The following is a 21,467-nucleotide window of genomic DNA, read 5'->3' on the forward strand; positions in this document are numbered from 1 at the left end:
GCAAATCTGTCAGTTTTCCCACTAAAAACAACACACCTTCCCACATGTTGCCTTTGCAGCTGGCCGTTGTGTCTGTTATTTCATACTGTTACTCTATAGGCCACTTCTTTCTTGCTACTCACAGCGAGGGCTTGGGGAAGAGAACTGATGAAGATCAGGGGAGCACAACCAGCAATGATCATTGGCATTGGTCCGAATGCAAGACCTCCTGTAAATTATCATACTGTGCTAAATAGTAATCAAGTTGACTGGAACATGTTCATTGTTCCACCCTATCTCTGAATTTGAACTAATGTAAATTGAAAGTGCATTTGAGTGCTACATTCAAAGAAAGAGGCTTCAGTGGTTTAAATGAATACTGGTTACAGATGTTGAGCACCAAACACCGATTTAAATGGCTAAATTTGAGTTCTCTCAAACCAAAATCAGATATTTGCAGCATTAATAAGAGAAACAGAACTGAGGCATTGCAGCTGTGGGGCATTAACCGATTAATGTGACCCTGTGTGCCTAATGTTTTGGAACACAATGAGGTTCATAAACCACTCCTTACCCCTTCCCCTCCCACCCCCTCCTCCTCTATTACTGCAACTTGCCTTTATGTCCCCCCTTAAGGATAGTGAAACACCCTCTCCATCATGGAATGTTCCCAGATTTCCAGGTGGAGACTGCTTGGGGTGAGTGCAATTTTGAATCAATATTGCAGAACAGAAACTCCAGTGTAAAGTTGATATGGATGAAACATTTGCTTAAAGTTTCACAATCCTGGGCACTATTTCATTACGTTCCACCCAGAATCAGCTGTTGTTCAGGTAGAAATTGTGTGAAAATGCCACACGCAGTGCTGGTACACCATTGAAAATGTTATTTGGCAGATTAACAGTAATCTGTTTCAAAGTCCAATGCCCTGATTAAGGTTAAATTGGAAATAAGGAGTCTGAGATTTCCTCCAAAAAAGCCAAGTCTGTCCATTCACAACCAAGACCCCACCTCCTTGTTCTATGATATATAGTAGGGAGAAGTTCAAACTGCCCACCAACCTAACTTAACTTTTATTTATTTCATGGTTCAGAGCCTCAGACACCAAAAGGTTTTGGCAGCATTTTATTATTGAAGAGCTACACTTATGCTCTTAGCACATTCAGTGATCCTAGTAAAACTCTAATGTTATATCCTAGCACAAGTACGCATTCCAGTCTTTGTGAGAATGAGTCTAGCAGTGAGGAATTGTGGTCACAAAAATATGTTGGAGAAGACTGTTCTTGGACAAAATGCTGAGAAGATTTGGAGGCATCTGGACAGTGTAGATTTGAGAAATCATCCCCACTTGGGAAAAGATTGAAAGCTAGAGGGCACAGTTTTAAAGTAATTGACAACAGAAGAATAAGCGTGAATGAAGAAACACTTTTTTTTAATGCAAACAGTGGTTGTGGTCTGGAATGCACTGTCCTGCCAGAGTGTGGGGGAAGCCGATTCAGTTGAAACATTCAACAGGGAATTAGGTTGATATCTGAAAAGGAAGAATTTTGCTGGGTTCCAGGGAGAAGGGAGCTGAAGGCACCAAGTGCTTATTTGGGGATTTGGAACAGACCACAATAGACCAAATGGCTTTCTTCCAAGCTGTAACAATTCTATAATTCTGTGATTCAGCAATCAATAGATAAAACAGCCTCTGTAGAAAATCTAAGAACATAAAACTGCAGAACTTTCCCACTGCCATCAGGCCCCTGAAGTGAGATTGATTTATTTTAATTGTCCTTAACATTTCTACAAATCTTGAGACCTGTCAGTAATGTATTTAAGCAAGGACGCAATTATTATTTGGTGTCTACATGATGTCTTGGCTTTGTCCTGCTATTCTAGATTGTTTGATGTACTTTTTCTATCTGCTGTATAGCAAATTGTGGTTTTTCTCAGTCTATTGTGTAAGTCCAAATATTTGTTTTCTGCCTTTGCCATCACTTTCCAAAGCTAAATTGTGCCACGATGTTGGACTATAGTCTGTTGTAAAGGAGCTGCAATAAATATTACAAGAAAATATTATTAAGAGGTGGAAGATCAGTTTTTCTTCTGACCATCCATAAAACTAGACTCTTTTGTAAACTCAATTAACTTGTGTGATGATAAATCAAGCCCAGCTGAAGTGCTCAGTTCTGCAGGAAGGCAAGTATATAAAAACAACCAAATGTTAATTCTAAATTCTAATACCTTCAGAGATTCTCTAATATAAAAGCAGTAGTGAAGTTGTCCTCAGTTTTGAAATTTCTCTTCAGGCTGGTTGTCTGATGATATTCTGGAATTAAACCAATTCTGAAGAAAATATTTAACGGTTAGATGTCTGATGGCACCAATGATTCATGTGGTCAACAAAGTACATGAAAATTGGGCTCTAACTCTGTAGATATTCTAGTAATGAGACTCCCCCTGTTTTAGCTGAATCTTCTAGGTTTATAACTGCAGCCGTGACCAAATCCAAGGGGCAAGTTTTGGCACTGTGCTCAGAAATACATTTCTCCAGTGTTAATTTTAGAGTGCCATAAAACCTGTGCAAATTGCTGACCAATTTTCACTTGTATTATGTGTGCACGGTATTTCCTAGAGTTAAGTAGCAGACTGAAAGGAGACTGTGTTCCACTACTAATATAAAAGAAAACTCTGATTTGTTTGCTTTAGGTCCATCTTCAAACCTTTCATCTTTGTAGATAATGTCAAGCCAGTCCCTAAAACACAATCCCCGAGCTTTGGTAATGAGGACCCAGTAAAGCAGCAACCTCGTTTCCGGAGCACGGTCGACCGTAGACATGAGCTGTATCAGGCTCATGAATGTGCCAGAGCAGTTATGGGAACTGAGGAGGTAAGATATGTCGCCAAAAATTTCATTAGATTCAATTTGTTGACACTTTTTAATTACACTTTTCAGTGATTTTCCTGGATCGCTCAGTAACTTTCATAATAAACCTTTATACTGAATGATGTATTCATGGGAGGTCCAGACAAATCAATTATTTCTTCTAAGGTGAAATTATATTTTTGGATATAAGCTTATTTAATTTGGCATTATCTTTCAGCTACAGAAATGCTTTAAAAATAGTTTTAAGCAAAGCCTTTTAATTAAACAGCTGTATACGCAAGGAACTATATCTAACAGTCCAAAGTTTTACTCATTCCCCATATTTTACTTTGTTTTATTTTTTTAAGTTAGGCCGGATGGACAGGCTGGGCTGAAATCAACTAAGGATCATGGAGGGTTTCTCTCCATGTGCTCTAGTGAATTTTCTGTGACTACTGCCCGAAGAACACTTCATTTCCTGTGCATTGCAGCTCTTTGTCTCACCCATCCTAACTCTCTCCTTGCCAGAGGCAGAAGTACTTGCCAATGCCAGGACCTCCCAGCATTCCCAGGGATGGTGTCATTTTAAAAATCCAGTAGGTGTTGCCTTTCACTCTGTACATAGTGGGAACAGAACTAGAACTAAAACTAAATGCTTCTAAGCGTACGTAGATGGCATAGCTAACCTGTCATTACGAACTTGGGCACATTTAGGTAAGGGGTTGATGTAGATGTAGATGTAGGGGTATGGGTGGGTACGCTTCGGCGGGGCGGTGTGGACTTGTTGGGCCGAAGGGCCTGTTTCCACACTGTAAGTAATCTAATCTAATCTAATTTATGTATGTATGGCTACCTAAGCTGTACAGGTTGCATGTCCTTCATCTCGTCCCCTCAGTGAACAACCCTGTCTAAAAGAGTGCTACTCATTCCCCAGTACCCAGTTAGTATAACACATACCCATTGTTCAATGTGGGAGCATCACAAACTGGAAAGCCTTTAAACAGCTGAATACCGTTGCATTTATTCAGAAACAGCAAAAATGAAGGGAAAGAAACAAACCAACAGAAGTTGCGTTTGCTTCTGGGGACAGACAGGGTCGACTTGTTTTCTGAGCTGTAACAAATTTATATTTACTGAGTGATCGGTGCACCCACTTATCTATTGGAGCCGAGTGTCAATTAAATCCTCTCTGATGTGTTGCACCCACATTCTGACATGCTGTCGTGTTGAAGGTGATGTTCCTCCTGCTCAATGATTTCATCATCCTTCTCTGGAGATTCCCCTCCTTGTCTGTTCCAGTTGTGCAGACCATGTTCTCAGATTATGTAGCACTCTCTCTGGACCATAGTGCAACCCCAGCTCCCGACCTTGCCAAGCATCCGAATTGCCATTGTAACTGGGCTCTCATCTGCTCCATGATGGCCCTGTTTGAAAAATGGGTGGCAGTGTGTCAACATTAAGGGTGGCATGATGGTTCAGTAGTTAGCACTGCTGTCCCACAGCGCCAGGGACCCAGGTTCGATGCCAGCCTCTGGATACTGTGTCAACAGTCCATGCAGAGACATTCCATGGCCCTCCTTACTAAATCCCTTATTTAAAGGAAAGGTACCATTTCATTGGAGGCAGTTCAGAGAAGGTTCATGAGGATGATCCCTGGTGTGGAGGGATTGTTTTGTGAGCAAAGGCTACACAGGTTAGAACTCTACTCACTGGAGTTTGGAAGAATGAGAGATGATCTCAGTGTAACATATAGGATTGTTAAGGAGCTTGACAGGATAAATGCTGAGTGAATGTTTCCCCTCCTGGGAGAGTTTAGGGCCAGAGGGCATAATCTCAGAATAAAGGGGTACCAGGTTGAGACTGAGATGAAGATTAATTTCCTCTGCGTGGAGAGCTCTTTGGAACTCCTTGCCATAGAGAGCTTTTGGGCCAGAGGCCTGGTGTATCTTTCAGGCTGAAAGATCCAACCCCGCCGCCAGCCTGATGTCGAACAAGCACAGAAAGGAAGAGCTCTGTTTTAATTATACGTTAGTCATCTCTTAATATCTGCTGTAACTCAATGGCACTGGAGTGTGGCAACATATTACACTTTTCACTTAGTATTCCAATTCCATCTTCTCCTCTATCTCTGTTATTAAGGAATTCCAGCTGATGGGGTGTGTGTTGGTGATGGTGGGGAGGTTTAATATGAAGCTTTCCATCTGGATGTGATATTGCTTTAGATGAAATGGTCCTCTCTGACACTCCCACGCATAACGGTCATCTCACTGAGGTCCTGTTATGTACCGAATTGCATCCCGGCAAACCATGTGCACTTGCTGAACAAGAGAACATAAAGGATAACTTTGAGTTTTTAAAAAAAAAGTTATTCCTGTGTCTCCGCCAAAGATGATGGCCCAGATCGTCCAAAGGTAGCAGCCACCACCAGATTGCGGTTTCTGTAACTGTTTACCCTGCATCCTTCCCCGCATTTCAGGACCTAGCCTCCAGTGTCAGAGGCCTCGAATATGTGTAACTAAATCCTTACGCAGTGGTAAGATCGGGCAATCCAAGCCATGCCCCTTTTTATTTACAGCACAAATTGCCCTAATCCGGTAAATTAATTCATTTGCTAACACACTGAACAGAGATGGGATTTTTAAACAGTATGTTAGTGAGTAGGAGTTGAAAAAGTGGATGGTGTGACAGATGGATGAGTGGATAGGTGGATTGAGGCTTCATCAGATTTGGCTGATTCAGGGCTGTGGGATTAGCTAGGAGAGAATCCGGTCCAGGTCCGATGAGAAGTGGTGAGCTAGCGAATTCCATCAACTCAGCACGACCTGATTGGTGCCACAATCTGCTGAGTTTGCAACCCTCTGGAGCACAATCTAAAAGGTCAAGCAACGCATGCATGGACAGACCCATGGAACCAACCCACCCCAACTCCCCACCCCAACTCCCAAGGCCACATTCAGTTTGTGCAGCAGGGAGATGACTTTAGCATCAAAGCAGCATTCAGTACCAAAACGACAGGCGGAATACAGTTTTCAGTTACATTTGCTGGCTTTCCAGGTGTCTGGTGAGCTCCATTTGTCTTGATGGTGAACATGCTGTTCCTAATGATGTCAACCTCCACGATGCATGGGGTTGAAGCTCTGCACTGGTTGAGGTACATTTGGGACATTTTACATTAGCAAGGTATTACCTGTAGTTCAAGCCTCAAATAATTTAGGATACTTACTTCCTTAGAGAGGGAGATGAAATGGGAGCCGCCACCACCAAGCTGTAAAACAATAATTTCTATTGATATTATATTTTGATCTGCAGATAAACAATGGAAAAAACTCATCTTAATGATTAGCTATTTAGCCTTCTAACAATAGCAAAACACAAGACGATCTCTCACTGTCTTTTAGTGAATAGCATTGTCTGTGAAAAGCAGTAAAAAGTCATTCACAGTTGTATATTACTGTGTGGTCACTACACACAAATCATGCTCAAAAATACTGCTTTGAATGTCTCCAAGGGTTTGCGGTAAAATCATTTCCACAGCAAGGGGATGGAATTAGGTGTTTCTGAGCCTGCTGCACATCAGTGTTGCTGAGGAAAGCACTTTTACTCTTCTAGCACAGTAACCTAGATTATAATCTGTGCAGATAGTTAGGAATATGGTTGTATCGCCAAGGGAACAAGTGCAAACAAATGTCAGATAATGTGACTGAAATCTTAGAGACCTGGCAATCTCCTCATTATATGCATAGCATTGCACACCAGAGTGTTTGATAAATCTGCTTTGACAGGCTTTATTGTAGCTCAGTCACTGTGACCAGGCTGTAGTCTTTTCACTTTAGTGTGTGGAGAATTGTCATTGAGAGATGTTTGGCATGTTGGATACAAATTCTTAATGCAAAACAAAACTTGAAAGAGTGGATTGAGACACCAAAACCTGGCTAAAGAAGCATTTTAGGAGGCTTTGAAGCAAAGCAAGTTGTGAATAGAGTTTCAAGTGAGAGGGGTCTGGTGTGGAGGGAGGGGTGGAGCACAGACTAATCTGGTATTAAAGGACAGTAGTATGCAGTTAAGTACATAATAGGGAAGAGAATCTTGACTTGATAAGGACAGTTTGAATATAATTTTAAAGACACCGCAAAATCTGTTAGTTTGTCATTTTAAAAATTACCTGAAAATTTCCTTTAAAATATCAAATCTACCTTGTTCATTTGTGTAATCAGTTGGTGCAGTCCAAGAGAGTGGCATGGCAGCAACAGCAATGCAGCAAACTAGTGATGGCCACAAATTCTGTCCTGCCATTAACATCCTTAATCAGAGAACCAATTTAAAAGCTTTCTGAAATGGTCATTTTTCTCTGTAGGATACAGGGCAGAAGCTTTGGAAAACCATGCTGGATTTGGAAAAACAAGGTCTGGAAGCCATGCAGGACATCTTAAAGTGTGAAGGACCTGTTGACCCTTCAGAATTTGCTGACCTCTTCTATGATTGTGTGGACACTGAAATTAAATTCTACAAGTGACGTTTGTGTAAGTTTCTAGTTTTAAGCTAACCAGCAATACGTAATTTAATAGAGTAAGACAGCATGTGTTTCAAAATTGATGTAAAGAGATGAGTATAGTTAATGTTTTCAAGTACAATGCTAAAGTATTCTTTAAGCACCCAATTAGAATGGGAAGTAAGAACTGTAGAAGTGGTGAGGTTAGGTGTACCTATTTAAAATATTTCGTTTCATCCAAAGTGTTTCAAGCAAGACAATCCAGTAACACGTTCTTCAAATTCCGCAACATATCATGTATCCTTGGGGATTTTGATGTCTCGACTTCCTCCATTCAGGACACTGTAAACAAACAAATTCCTAGTCTACAAAACAATGCAGAAACAAAATGCTATGGATGCTGGAAATCAAAGTAAAAATTACTGAAAATACTCAACAGGTCAGGTAGCATATGTGGAAAGGAACATTCTTTTCAGCATTTTGCTGTTCTAATTTCAACCTTCTGGGAATTTTGTTTTATTTGTTCCTATGTTAACCAAATCACCTGTGAGCAAGTAGATTTTTATTTACAAGTTTGTTTTTTTTAAAAAAACCTTAATTAGAAAAATTTTAATTTAATTGGGTTTACTGATCATAGAGCAGCTATACGTTTTTCTTTCCAATGGTAATCAAATGATGATTGCAAATTTTGTTTTTAAAATAGAACGTCAAAAGGAGTTGGTAGCGTATCAGTAGCTGCATTGCCAGACACCATTTTGTTTCTTTGTGAAGGTACATATGGTGTCTGTATTTGATATATGAGGCAAAGAAATGAGTATCTACCTTCACTGTCAGGAACAATGATCAGGCATCATACCAGGACTCAAATATTTTGATTTTGAAGCTTCAAAGTTCTATCACTGTTAACTCTTATTCAATGTACTAAACTTTGGACATAATTTACAGATTTATTCATGTTTCGTCCTAAAAGAATTTAAGACATATATACAGAAGGTAAAAATACTGACTTCAAGTGGAGTTAAGTATGACCAGGTACTTTAAATGGCAATTAGTGGAAAGTAAATTTTCATCAATTGTGGAGAAAATCTTTGTTTACAAAAGAACCACAAGTGTTGAGATAAACATAACAAAATACTCAACCACAAATATTGTGATTGTTCAAAACAGTTGGTAGAATTATTGTATTAGAAGGAGAAGCTTTAATGAATTTTCCAATGCTAAACTTTAATTATGTTCTGAATTTTTTTTCTCTTTTTCAGCTCTTAGTAGTGCCCCATTGGTCTTTTTTAGGCCTTTCTGAAAACCAGGGTGAGGAGCTGTTCAAGACAAATTATTGTCTCTTACGTAAAGTAAAAAGAGGAGACTCACTGTCGCTTGGTTTGTCTTTTATTCCAGATAACTCAGCTACTCCCTGAAGTAAAATCCTCAAACATCCAATTGTGTGTTGTCTAATCTTTGTGTCTAGTGATAGGAAGCAGCCAGTTGGTTGTTGGTAGTGTGCATGCAGAAATAATATAAAGCAGGACCTTCTAAATGCTTTATGATTGTCACGATAGCATTTACATCCTTCAAACTGATTCATTGAGTAAAGAATGGTCAGGTGACAAGCTAACGAGCATGGCATAATCAGCAGTGAGTCATCATTGATGCCCTTCGTATGGTATTTTCCTTTTTTTTCTTTTTGGTAAATCTTGTCAAATTTGATTTGACCTGAGGTTTTCTCTCTTTCTGGTTAGCTGGTTGTGGTTTGATATGCTGCAGCATGTATTTTATGAAATTCCTTATACTTGAGAATAATTAATTGCAATTGAGTCTGATCCCTCAGCAGATGCCAGTTACCACAGTACTGGGATACAAACTTTCATTTTTAACATGAATTAGAACTCCAGAACCTTGAATTCAGTTTTTAAAAAAAATCATTTAAATAAAATTCAAAATATTGTACATTAGTGTATGCAAGAATGAACTATGCACTGCATGGAGCTCTGTTACAGCTGCATTTGTTGTAGTTCAAGCTTTGCTCTCTGATTATATTATTTAACTTTTCACGTGTTTTGCACAATTAGGCATCATTTATTTTCAGGATGTTTTCTGGTTTATTAATCCCGATTTATAAATTGCAGCATATTGGTCATTGTATCAAAAATACAGGTTCTGTTATGCAGAAAATAAGCATGACTGTTTTGTTTATTAGGAGAAAATGAGGACTGCCGTTGCTGGAAATCAGAGTTTAAAAATGTGTTGCTGGAAAAGCACAGCAGGTCAGGCAGCATCCAAGGAACAGGAGAATCGACGTTTCAGGCTTATGCCCGAAATGTCAATTCTCCTGTTGTTTTGTTTATTGTCATGACTTATTAACTAGCAAGGGTTGGTGTTTGTGTGTCTCACTGCCTGGTTGGTCTTTATCCTAGGCCTTTTGGTATTGTCCAGTTGATACTAATGAATGAACATAGTATATTTAGTTTGTTACTTTGCTTAAGTACAGAAAGACAGATCACCTTTCTCTGTTAAATATTTGGACAGAATTATCTCCTTCATCTTGCGTGATATGATGCTGTATTATCAGTTGATTAGATTAGATTAGATTACTTACAGTGTGGAAACAGGCCCTTCGGCCCAACAAGTCCACACCGCCCCGCCGAAGCGCAACCCACCCATACCTAACACTACGGGCAATTTAGCATGGCCAATTCACCTGACATGCACATCTTTGGATTGTGGGAGGAAACTGGAGCACCCGGAGGAAACCCACACAAACTCCACACAGTTAGTCGCCTGAGGCGGGAATTGAACCCGGATCTCTGGCGCTGTGAGGCAACAGTGCTAACCACTGTGCCACCGTGCCGCCCACTATGTTACGTTATGGTGCCACATAACTAAGGATCTAGCATAATTAGTTGTTTAACCAGTCATTACAAAAGTCATCTATTACTTTTGCGACTTAATTATCCCAGCTTACTTTGTTTCAGTAATGTCTGCATTCTATAACTTGACTCCTGCAATAGCTCATGGTAACTTTGTGACAATTAAGTCCATTTATGGATTTATAAATTTGTTCTGGCTTAATCAGTAACTAACGTGTATCTATTGAACAAATGGATGTGTTAACATTTAATGTTTTTACATGGTTACACCCAATAGGACAATGAAATGAAATTACTGGCCCTTGAACTTGAATTGTAATCAACTATAGTTATTTCTTGTGAAATCATATTATCATTATTGTTTGATTTATTGCATAAATCGGGAGGCTGAACTACATGTGATCTGTTGTGTACTATTTGTCAAGATGTGAATCCTGTGCTTACAATCAGCAGCTGCATCAGTGTTCATCATCACTAAAGAATTGTGTGACAAGATTAAGTGCTTTGTTTGGACATTTCAATGATAATGGTTCTATGTCTGTTTTCTTTGTCATGTTAACTCTCATTTGACAATTAATGTATTAACGATTGGAGTTTCATCATGATGATGGCAGTTTAAGGTCCTCATTAGAACTGATGTCAGAATCACTTTCTTTCTTTACAGCCATGATATAGATTGATCTGTTTTTCCTCTTGCCGAACAATGATGTGCAGAGAATAACAATGCTATAATAAACAAATGAAAATTTCAATGTCTTGCAATGTACCCATGCATGCATATATCTTCTAGTCAAGAGAGTGTAGAAGATTCCAAATGGAGGCCTATTTTGTTGTTGTTTACACAAGATTCTGTATAACTGTTCCAAACTTTCTACAAAATCCATGTACAACAATTTCAGACACCCTTGTTATTTGGAAAACATACACCAGAATTGATGAGAAAACTTTGCCAATGTTTTATTGTACAAACTGACCCCAATAATCCAAATAGGGATGAAAGTTCTCTAAATCTGCTTGCTACTCTTCATACTCATTTTGTAAGTTTTTGTTAAGAAGTGTTTGGTCTTTTCAATTAGTTCAAATCAAAATTGCTATTCTGCATTACAACATTGCTAACTTTGCTCATTAGGGACTCAACATCTTTGGAGGATTTAATCTTGGGAATATAAAACATAGTGCTATAGTCTGTGATTCAAAGAGTCGATGTACTGTGCACCATGAGGTAGTAGGCAAGTCTATATTTGAGATTTCCAATGTAATTGCACAATCCCCAACATTGCTGTTTGTAAGGAGATCTTGTACTAAACTAAATATTGCTTTTGTTTAGCTAGAGTGATAGTGTACCAAATCTAGCACTGCTGTGTAGCGATATGTGGAAATAAACAACTTCACAAGAGCAGGAAACACTTGAAAAGTAAGTCCAGACTGCTCTTGGGCAGCCTCTGGTGGTAAGTTGTAAACTAAAATATAGGCATAAGGAGGGGGAGAAAAAGTACAAAACTTTTTAATGTCCATACTAATCTTTTCAAAAAAGAACCATGGTGGTAAGAATACTTACTTGCTCCATCACTTGAGATGATTAAATTTTGAACTTGCACGTTTTATGAGATTCATTTACTTGGCATTATTTTCTAGCCTTATTTAACATGTCCCTTTTTCATTGCTTGGAAATCAGAATTAAAAGTCTAGTTGGAGTGTTGAGTGGTATAGTTATTGAATCATGATAGGAATTTCTTGTATATTCACAAGGCTTATAAATTATGTAGTTGAATCACTGATTTAGTTGGTTAGTGGATACATTTTTTGATAATGCGGGACTCACTACTTCCATAATTTAAAAAAAATGAATCTGTACTTTTCTGCTTTGTGTGACACAAATATAGTTGAGGTAAAGGTAAATTTGTAAACATAATCTTGTTCAAGTATTGCTTTGCTACCACAATTTCAGATCTATTTCCTTTTAAAGTTTTCCAGAAACATTATGATTAAATGGCAAAATACATTGTTATTCCACCCATGTCTATTTGTGAACAAAGAATGCCTAATTGCCTTTTCATTTGTATCTTGGCTAAGAAAACTTTGGCTTGTGAATGAATAATCCACTTTGCACATAACTACTCCCAGTAGCTGTACTTGTCGTGAATTGAATGATTTTCTCAGTCCAATTGAAATCTAACTCTCAATTAGGTTTGTATAATAGTCCCTTCATCTGAGTGGGGTGGTATGTAGAAGAATGAAAGAGAGGTGCCCCCAGAGTTTCCTGACCATATGTGTAAATGCTACCAAGCAACTCCTTGATGAATTGTTCTGCCAACTTCATCTGTCAATTAGTTGGATTCATCTCTTGAATTAGTCACTTGTTCCAGATGATAATTGAACCATATTTCTACAGAATGAAGCTAAGCACATATATCTTACGTGAGTGAATAATTTAAAAATGTTGATTCAGTATTAACAATAACTTTGTTCTTCAAAGGGAGATGCTAGAAATCCACAGCAAGTTAAATGTTAACTTGTCTCTTTGAAGATGATGACAGACCAGTTGGGTGCTTCAAGCATTTTCTGTCGTCATTTCTTTATTTGCAACATTTGTATTTTTATCCTTCTCCTGTTTTTACATTCATTTTCAGATATCAGGCACTCCACACATTTTGCATATAAATATTCTCAGTCTGTTTCATTTGTAACCTCCAGTACTTTCTGTCCTGTATGTGGTGTAGCTTGGAGCTAATCCTGGTATAACTCTGCAGCCCTAGCTACTGCCACCTGGTTCTCGAGGTACCCTTCAAAATATTCTTTGTCCTTGTTAAAGCGTTCGTTCAAACTTTGCTCCTTTTTAATAACTGTTCAATCTCCCAAATTATGCAGCTATTCCTTAATTTACCTCATCTAATCACACTCTTAAGACGCTAGTCTATTTATCTGGAGCATATTATGCAATGGAAAGACCAACCTGCTTATAATCTTTGGATTTAATATAAGATAAACCATATTATTGCTACTTCTAAGTAATTTTAATTAGGTTCTGGGAACTCAATGTATTGACCAAGCCATTAATTTTACATTAATAATCTGGTCTAAGAATATTTGAGTGCTAACAATTTACAGCAGTAATGTCTTCTATTCATATTGTACATTTTAATGTGACAAACGTCGCAAGATGCTGCTTAAGAACATTATTAAACAAAATATAACTGATACTTTTAATGAGAAAGTTAGTTGACCAACGCTGTTAAAGATTGTAGATTAAAAGTTAGAAGGAAATGATGTAGGATTATTGATGTAGAAAGGATTATCTCCCAGGCATTGGCTGTTTGATTGTGAATGGTGAAATTATCAAATGTGGAACCAAAATTAAAAAACAAAAATCAGATGAGTCATAGAATGCTAACAACATGGAAGGATGCCATTCATCCTATCATCTCCCTGCTACCTCTCTGAGAACCATTCCCTACTTGTTCCCCTGTGAGTTGGCAATTTTTTTCTCTACAGCATTCTAATTGAATAATTATCTGAAATTAAATCTGCCATACAAGCAGTGCAATCCAATCACTTGCTGCATTAAAACATTCTTATCTCTTATTGCCTCTGATGTATTTGCTGTAAATCAATAGCACCTGGTTCTTGACCCTGCCACCGTTACTACCTACTCTGGACCCCTCTTGAATGTGAATATCTCTATCCAAACCTGTCGACCTTCTGCAAAGAAAACAGCCTTAGCATTGCTCATTTTTCCTCGACTTGTTCCGCAGAGGAAAACTTCATTTCTGTAAATATTCCCATTCTAAATCTTTTGCATCCTTCCCAAGTATGATGCTTAGAATTGGGCTCCATATTCCTGTTGTGTCTGAACTAGTATTTCATAATTACCATGACTATGTTGTATGGTATATATTATTCATAAGGCTCAAGTTCCCATATACCTGAACAACTGCTTTCTCAAACTAGCCTGCTCCCTTTAACCAGTTTGTGCATATATTGTCCCTAGGTCATTCTTCTCCTACACCCCCTTTAGAATGTAACCTTTTACACTGCCTATACTCATTCTTGCTTATTATGGGTTGCTTTGCTTCACTGCATTAAGTTTTTTTTTATCTGACAATTTCCCCATGTCAGTCTGACTCTGGCTTTCTTGAAGTCTATCATCCACATGTTGGTAATACTTAATTTTGAATCTGCAAATTTTGACACTGTCCTGTACACTCTATTAAACAATATAGATCAAGAAAAGCATTTGTCCAAATAACAAACCTCCGGCTTACCAACTATATACCTCCTTATAATCCAAAGACCAACTGTTTGTTTTCTTTCACTCAACCAACTTGATCCATGATGCCAATGTTTTTATTCCACAGGGTTCAACACTGTTGACAAGCTTGTACTGTAGCATTTCATCAGACACCTTTTTCTGAAAGTCCTTATGCATTGCACTAACCATAATATCCGCCTTGACATTCTGTGGTTGAGTTTTATTTATGCAGTAACAAACACTTTTTTTTTCTTTTAAGTAAAGTCAGTGTCATTTTTTTTAAGGTTTTTTTCCTGACACCCCTGAAAGGTTCACGTTGTGGATACAGGAAGTTCTGCATGTGACACTTTGAAACACCCCCCCTATTTGTTTACAAAAAACGCCAAAATAACCACAAATACGAGTGCATGTGGCGGAATGACGGTATTGGCAGAGTTTCTGTGCATGTGTGCTTTGGGGTGTCAGGCATTTTCTTTCTTTAATCAATCCATATTTATCCAAGTATGTGACTTATTAACATTGTTCCAGCATAATATTTCTAAAGATTTTCTCTCTCATTTTCTTCATCATTGGTTGTCCCTCAATGCGAGGATGAAGCCCATTCAGGGCCAGACATTTTTGCTGTGGGGCTGAACAGGCCATTCGTTGACACAGATGGCTGAGCACATGGTGTCAGCTGTCTCATAAGAAAGTGGGATCTGCACTGCAGGATGTGCTGCTACTTCCCTGCCAGTGCTCTGCTTCATCATTAAGACGCTGTGACTCATCGTATTGCAGCTTGGTTGACAAATGAGTCACCATTCTGGATGAAGCTTCCCTCAATTATTAAAACTAATGCTTGCTCCACTTTTCAGACCATCTGCCTTTTGAAGCATTTTCTTTGTACCCCTGGTTCTTGGCCATTTGCGTTGTGAAGACTGCAGATGCTGGAGACCAGAGTTGAAAAGTGTGGTGCTGGAAAAACACAGCAGGCCAGGCAGCATCCGAGGAAGAAGGGCTTATGCCCATTTGCATTGTGAAAGCAATTTCAGATGGGGGATCATTTCTGGTCATCAAGGCAATGTTCAGTCCATTTGAGGTTGAATTTGTAGGGTTTTTGCCTGAATACTTTAGACCTAACTTCAGAAAGACGCTAGCATTTGTTCAACAGTCATCCTGACAAGACTGGAGAATGTAGTGGAGGTATTATTGATAGAATTTCTCTAATGCTTCTTTGTGACACTGATACACTGTCTAGATCAATGAGTGGTGTTTCACAATAAACATGATTTATATGTTTGTTGGATCTCCACATCAGTGGTGACTTCTTAAGAGAGTTGCCTACTAAAGTATGTAAAGTGCTGTATCTAATCCAGAGTCCTTCAACATTTATGGGAGATGGAATCTTCGGTTGCTGATGTGTGGATTGATGAGTTTTTTGTTTTGATAGTTACTGAGGATAGGCCAAGCTTCACATCTGCAGTGTTGGAGAGTTTTTTTTTAATATGCCCATTGGGAAAGAGTAAACCACAATAACCAAACCAACCCAAAGTGAAATAATTACTGATGAGTTTTCACTTTTTGTAAATTTAACACATAACACAATTGATTAAGTTAAATGTGAACAAACAGGTAAATATATAGGTTTTTGTTGATATTTGTTTTAAATAATCTACATCTCTCCCAGCAGATCTGTGCAGTTTTAAAGATTTCTAATTTGATTTCTGAAACATAGGATCTGTTATGTTCCCACTCCATATATTTGAGCTGAGTCACGTCCACCAGAAGCTGCATTCCATGCAAAGTTCCTGGAGTGTTATTAACAAATGAAACACTTTTTGCAGAATCTCCCGTTGCTAGGTCCATGACCACCTTGGGAGCACCGACTCCTCAGAAGCTAGAATAAAACAAAGAACTGCAGCTACTGGAAATCTGAAACAAAAACACAAATTGCTGGAGAAAAATCAGTAGGTCTGACAGTATCTGTGGAGAGCAAGCAGAGTCAATGTTTGGTGTCCAACCCCACTCCCTCAGAACTGATTGAAGCAAGATAACATGGCATATATACTTATAATTGTATTGGTGAAGGGAGTAGTGTGTTGGTGTAAAGGAGTAAGTGATTAATGGATACAGAGCTCAGAGGAAGAGACAGACACTTATTTAAAGAGATGGATAACTGTAAGCCAAAGAAGAAGAAAAAGCTGATGGGGACCATATACAGGGGAAAATGGTGGGCTGTGGTGAAATAAAAACAGCCCATATGATTGGGGGGGGGGGGTAAAAGACATGAAGGTGTTCAGACCCTAAAATTATTGACTTGATATCAATTCCTGAAGGCTGCAAGGTTCCAAGTGGAATATTAGATGCTGTTCTAAGGGAGGGGAGGAGAATGTTACTTAATGAAGTTTGATATTTTCAGGGTCTAACCACCTACTTGATGTCCTTTACCAACCCCCACACCACAGGGGTCTGGGTGTGCAGGTCCACAGGTAACTGAAGGTAGCAGTGAAGGTAGATAAGTGAAAAAGGCCTCTGGCATGCTTGCCTTCATTGGAAAGGGATAAGGATAAGCAAGTCATGCTGCAACTTTATAAAACTTTAGTTAGGCCACACTTGGAATATTGCATACAGTTCTGGTCACCATACAACCAGCAGGATGTGGATGCTTTGGAGAGGTTTACCAGGATCTTACCTGGCATGGGGGATTTTAGCTATGAAGAATGACTGGGTTCATTTTCACTGGAACGCAAGTTGAAGGGCAACTTAATAGAAGTTTAAGATTGTGAAGTATAGGGACAGAGTGGAAAAGAGGCATTTTCCCAGGGTGGAGGGGTCAATTACTAAGAGAGACAAGTTAGATGTAGGGTTGTTTAAAAGAATTGTATGAGACAAGTTTTTCATAAAGTGTGGTGAATGCCTGAAACGTGCTGCAAACAGATGGAATCACAGCATTTGAGAAGCACCTGACAAATACCTGAATAGGAAATGAATAGAGCTTGTAAGTGAAGACAGTTTTTTTTAAGTGAAGGGCAAAATGTACTAGCGCAGGTTAGCCGGGCCAAAGGGCCTGCTCATGTGCTGCATTGTTTTTGTTCTAGGCCTGTCATCAAATGGGCAGTTTGCAGCACAGCCAACCTATTATCAGTTTTGTTTCTCACTGGCTTATTAACTTCCACCGCACCTGCCTAATTGTGTCTGTCTCTCCCTCTCTCTCTGACTTCTCCACCTATCACTTATTTACACTACTCTCACCTCCCAACCCTGTCTTCAGTCCACATTCAAGCAACTTGCTTCTATCAATTATGAAGGAGGGTCATTAGGCTCTAAGTCTGCTGCAAGACCTACGGAATGTTTGGTTTCTCCAGGGGCAATCGTTAAGCATTCTCTTTTCCATTACCTATCTTAAGTGGTGTGAATGTAATTGCTACTTACCATCCTGAACCTGGATGTTTGTCCTGACCTTGCTGCATTTTAAGCATGGACTGTTTTGACAGTCAATCTTTCTTTTTCCCAGCATTGAAATGCCTAATACTAGGGAACATGCATTTTGGGATGGGGTAAGTACAAAGGAGATACAAGGGTTTTTTTAAACTAGTGTGTGGTTGGAGTCAAGAATGCACTGCCAGGGTGATGGGGGTGGGGGGCAGATATGATAGGGGTGTTTAAGGGACTTCTGGATAATCACATGGATATGCAAGGAATGAAGGGATCTGGACCAAGGGCTGGTAGAAGGGATTATCTTAATTTAGCATCCTGTTTGGTACAGCATTGTGGGCTGAAAGGCCTGTTCCTGTGATGTACAGTTCTATGCTCATGATCATTTGTGACTCACTGATACTTTTTGAAGTAGCCACTACATAATGTCCTTGACATGAATTAATATTCAAGAACTGCAATCCTCTTTTTTTTGTGCCAGTTATAATTAACTCTTGAAGCATTTTCCCATGATTCCTGTTGACACTGATAAGATTCATTATGATGTCATACTTAGTCTTATCCACACAAAGCAGAACAAATCCAATTTGAGCAATTACTGACCCATCCCCCTACTCTCAATCAGCATAGCAGATAGTGACAATAATACTATTACAAACAACATTACCTCACACATATCTAGCTTGGGTTCTGCCATAACCTCTTAACTTTGTCATGTAACTTTGGTCCAGATGTGTACAAAAATATTGAATTTTCTCAATGAAGAAAGAGGGGGATAGCCTTTGATATTGAAATACTATTTAAAAAGAGAGCCTTTCACCAACAGCACATGGTAAAATTTAATGGGAATCAGGCATGAAGGCTTTCTATTCACTTAGGTTATAGCGAATGGAAGGGAAGATGGTTAGGCTTTTACAATCACAACCAACTCAACCATTTTGCTGCATAGATTCCTTTGGCTCAGCCACCTTCATTGCTTCAATGGCCTTCGCAGGAAAGGGAGAAGGTTGCATTATAGGACTATCACTAAACAAATGATCTGAAGGCCTGGGTGACTGTTCTGGGAATGTGAGTTTGGATCCCACTATGGCAGATGTTGAAATCTATATTCCTTATGAACAAAATCAAGTTAAAGTCCAAATAATGATCATGAAACCATTGTCAGCAATTGTTTTTAAAAAAAATCTGGATCATGAAAGTGTTTTTGAGAAGGAAACCTGCCCTTCTTACCTGAACTGCCCTATAAGTAACTACACAATAACCGATAAAATGAAATGCCCCTTGATTGGCAAGGGGAGCAGATAGTCCTTCGTGGTAGCATTTGCTGGTGAGGGAATTGAACCTATGCTGTTGGTTTCACTCTAATGCAAACCAGCTGTCTAGTCAACAGAGCTGACTGACCCCTATCGAGCTAAATTTCACTCTGGGCTCTGACTTGTCCAGTTAGCTGACATTATATTTGTATTTTTATTTTTTAACAAAACAATTGATGTTGCAAAGTTATAACCAAAGCTGGAAAAGTTTTTTTTAAACAGATAGTAGCAAATTGAAATTAGAATAATTGGATAAATTAAGTAACTGAATTAAATTTTGATTACCCTTTAACAGATCAAATCCAAACACGTGGGCATCACAAAACTCTTATATTTAACCACATGTAATAATGTTACCTGCAGGGAACAATACTGAATATACCAACAACCAAACTATATTTTGGTATTCAGTTGTGTAAAAGCACCTTAAAAAAGGAGAGTAGAAATTTAGGTTAAATCTTAATTGCTTAAAAAAAACACAGAAAGCAAAACTAATGCCAAAGCTAGGAGCGAGTGCATGAAATTTATATTTAAAAAAAAACAAGCTCCCATTTAAGTGTTACTAACAATGGAACAATAAGTTGTAACTGAAGTATTTCCAATCCATAGTAACATTTAATATTTTTCACAAATAATTCTCTTCAATTGGAAGTATTCAGATTTCCTGACATCTATTTATCTAAAATAGGTTAATATACACTGATACAACAAATCTAAAATAATCCTTACTCGGTCCAGACAGCACTTATAAATTTTTTTAAGTCAAAATGTACATTTCGATCATTATGTTAATTTATAATGATTTTAACTATTTTGCTAGGATACAGATAAATGTGATCAACAATGGAACGATTTCTGTCACTATTAATTACTTGAAGAAACTTGCGTTCCTTAGTAATATGAAAACAACTTTCTTCACATACAAACTTAGGAAAAGCTATTTTAATACATTCAAGACAGAAACATTTTTCTTCTGTGATGTCACATGCTGTCTCCCAATGGATGGTCTCAACCACAAGCAATGAAATTAACAGCTCATCTTAATGGTGTTGTAGCCAGATGAGTTTTGTTGCTAACTGGAAGAAAGAACATGTAGAAAAAAGTCAGGAAGTAAAATCACAACTTTGCTATATTTTCCAAGTCCCTTTCTTTTAAATCAAGACTAATAAATGGTAAAGTTGAATTAAATATACACTACATGGATGTCAAAATTTCAACCAAACTCAGAATATCAAATTAAATTTACTTCTTACTACTAAAATCCAATAACTAAAATTACTATTTCAGTGGACCTGTGCACAAAACCAGCAATCCATGATAGTTACCAGGGAACTATGGATAAAATGGAGGAGAGAGGCCGTCTCCTACATTCTCTCTCTAGTGGTAGAGGCGATACAGACAAAGCATTTACAAGGTAATGTCCAAATGTTACACTGCTTTAGGAGGAACTTGACAATTGAAAACTCTCAATGGAAACTACAGTCATAATGAAAATGATTTACCAATCATTTGAATCAATTGTCTGCTGTACAGCAGAAACTTAAATCATGCAAAAGGTTTGCTTCTGGTCTTTCATGTCTGGAATTTGCAGTAAGGTATAGCCCTGAAGTGATGATATTCTCAATTGTTTCACCTAGTACCACTGACTCCATCAGTGGATTTCCCAATATTAGTCATTCCACTTTCTTTCCATACCCAGCAAATCTATGGAGAACTGACACACAATTTACAGTACACAAGAGATAGTTTGGGCCAAAGATACCTGCATATCCACATCCATACATTACCGATGTTTGTATTTCTCATTTTAGAATATAGAACATTACAGCATAGGAACAGGCCCACCAGCATATTATTCTAAACTAATCCTATCTGCCTGCACATTGTCCATATCCCTCATGCATCTGTCTCAATGCCTCTTAAACTTAACTATCGTATCTGCTTCTACCCCACCTTCTTGGTAGTGTGTTCCAAGTACCTGCCAACCTCTTAAAAACCTTCCCCCACCCCCACCCCCTCCCCCGTGCCTCCCTTACCTTAAATGTTTTCCCCTGGTATTTGACATTTGGGAAAGGACTGTATCTGTACCTCTCAATTTTGCATCCTTCCATCAGGCCGTCCCTCAGCCTCCAAGACTCTACCAAAAACAAGTTTTTCCAACCTCTCCTTCTAGCTAATACACTCCAATTCAGGCAACATTCTCGTAAACCAGTTTTGCGCTCTCTCCAATGCCTCCACATCCTTCCTATAATGTGGCAACCAAAAACTGCATACAATACTGCAGATGTGGCCGAACTGAAGTTTTATT

General features: G+C 38.5%; 2 protein-coding genes across 9 annotated transcripts in view; one reads left to right on the forward strand and one right to left on the reverse strand.

The window, feature by feature from the left end:
- Window positions 1-12,095, forward strand: part of LOC140480312 (secernin-1-like) — an 86,073-nt gene extending 73,978 nt beyond the window's left edge. For both annotated transcript variants that reach the window (XM_072575032.1, XM_072575031.1), the window contains exons 7-9: window positions 2,674-2,854; window positions 7,185-7,350; window positions 8,579-12,095. In XM_072575032.1, the coding sequence (XP_072431133.1) occupies window positions 2,674-2,854; window positions 7,185-7,343 (340 nt within the window). In that variant the 3' untranslated portion in view covers window positions 7,344-7,350; window positions 8,579-12,095. The remainder of the gene's footprint in view (window positions 1-2,673; window positions 2,855-7,184; window positions 7,351-8,578) is intronic.
- A 7,573-nt stretch (window positions 12,096-19,668) lies between these two features.
- Window positions 19,669-21,467, reverse strand: part of LOC140480311 (WAS/WASL-interacting protein family member 3-like) — a 102,502-nt gene continuing 100,703 nt past the window's right edge. For all 7 annotated transcript variants that reach the window (XR_011961255.1, XM_072575026.1, XM_072575027.1 and 4 more), the window contains one exon: window positions 19,669-20,235. Coding sequence is in view for 6 of the 7 variants with exons in the window: in XM_072575026.1 (XP_072431127.1) it covers window positions 20,195-20,235 (41 nt within the window). In the remaining variant the exon portion in view is untranslated. The remainder of the gene's footprint in view (window positions 20,236-21,467) is intronic.

This window comes from Chiloscyllium punctatum, chromosome 8 (genome assembly GCF_047496795.1).
Source record: "Chiloscyllium punctatum isolate Juve2018m chromosome 8, sChiPun1.3, whole genome shotgun sequence".
In the NCBI taxonomy this organism is placed as follows: Eukaryota; Metazoa; Chordata; class Chondrichthyes; order Orectolobiformes; family Hemiscylliidae; genus Chiloscyllium; species Chiloscyllium punctatum.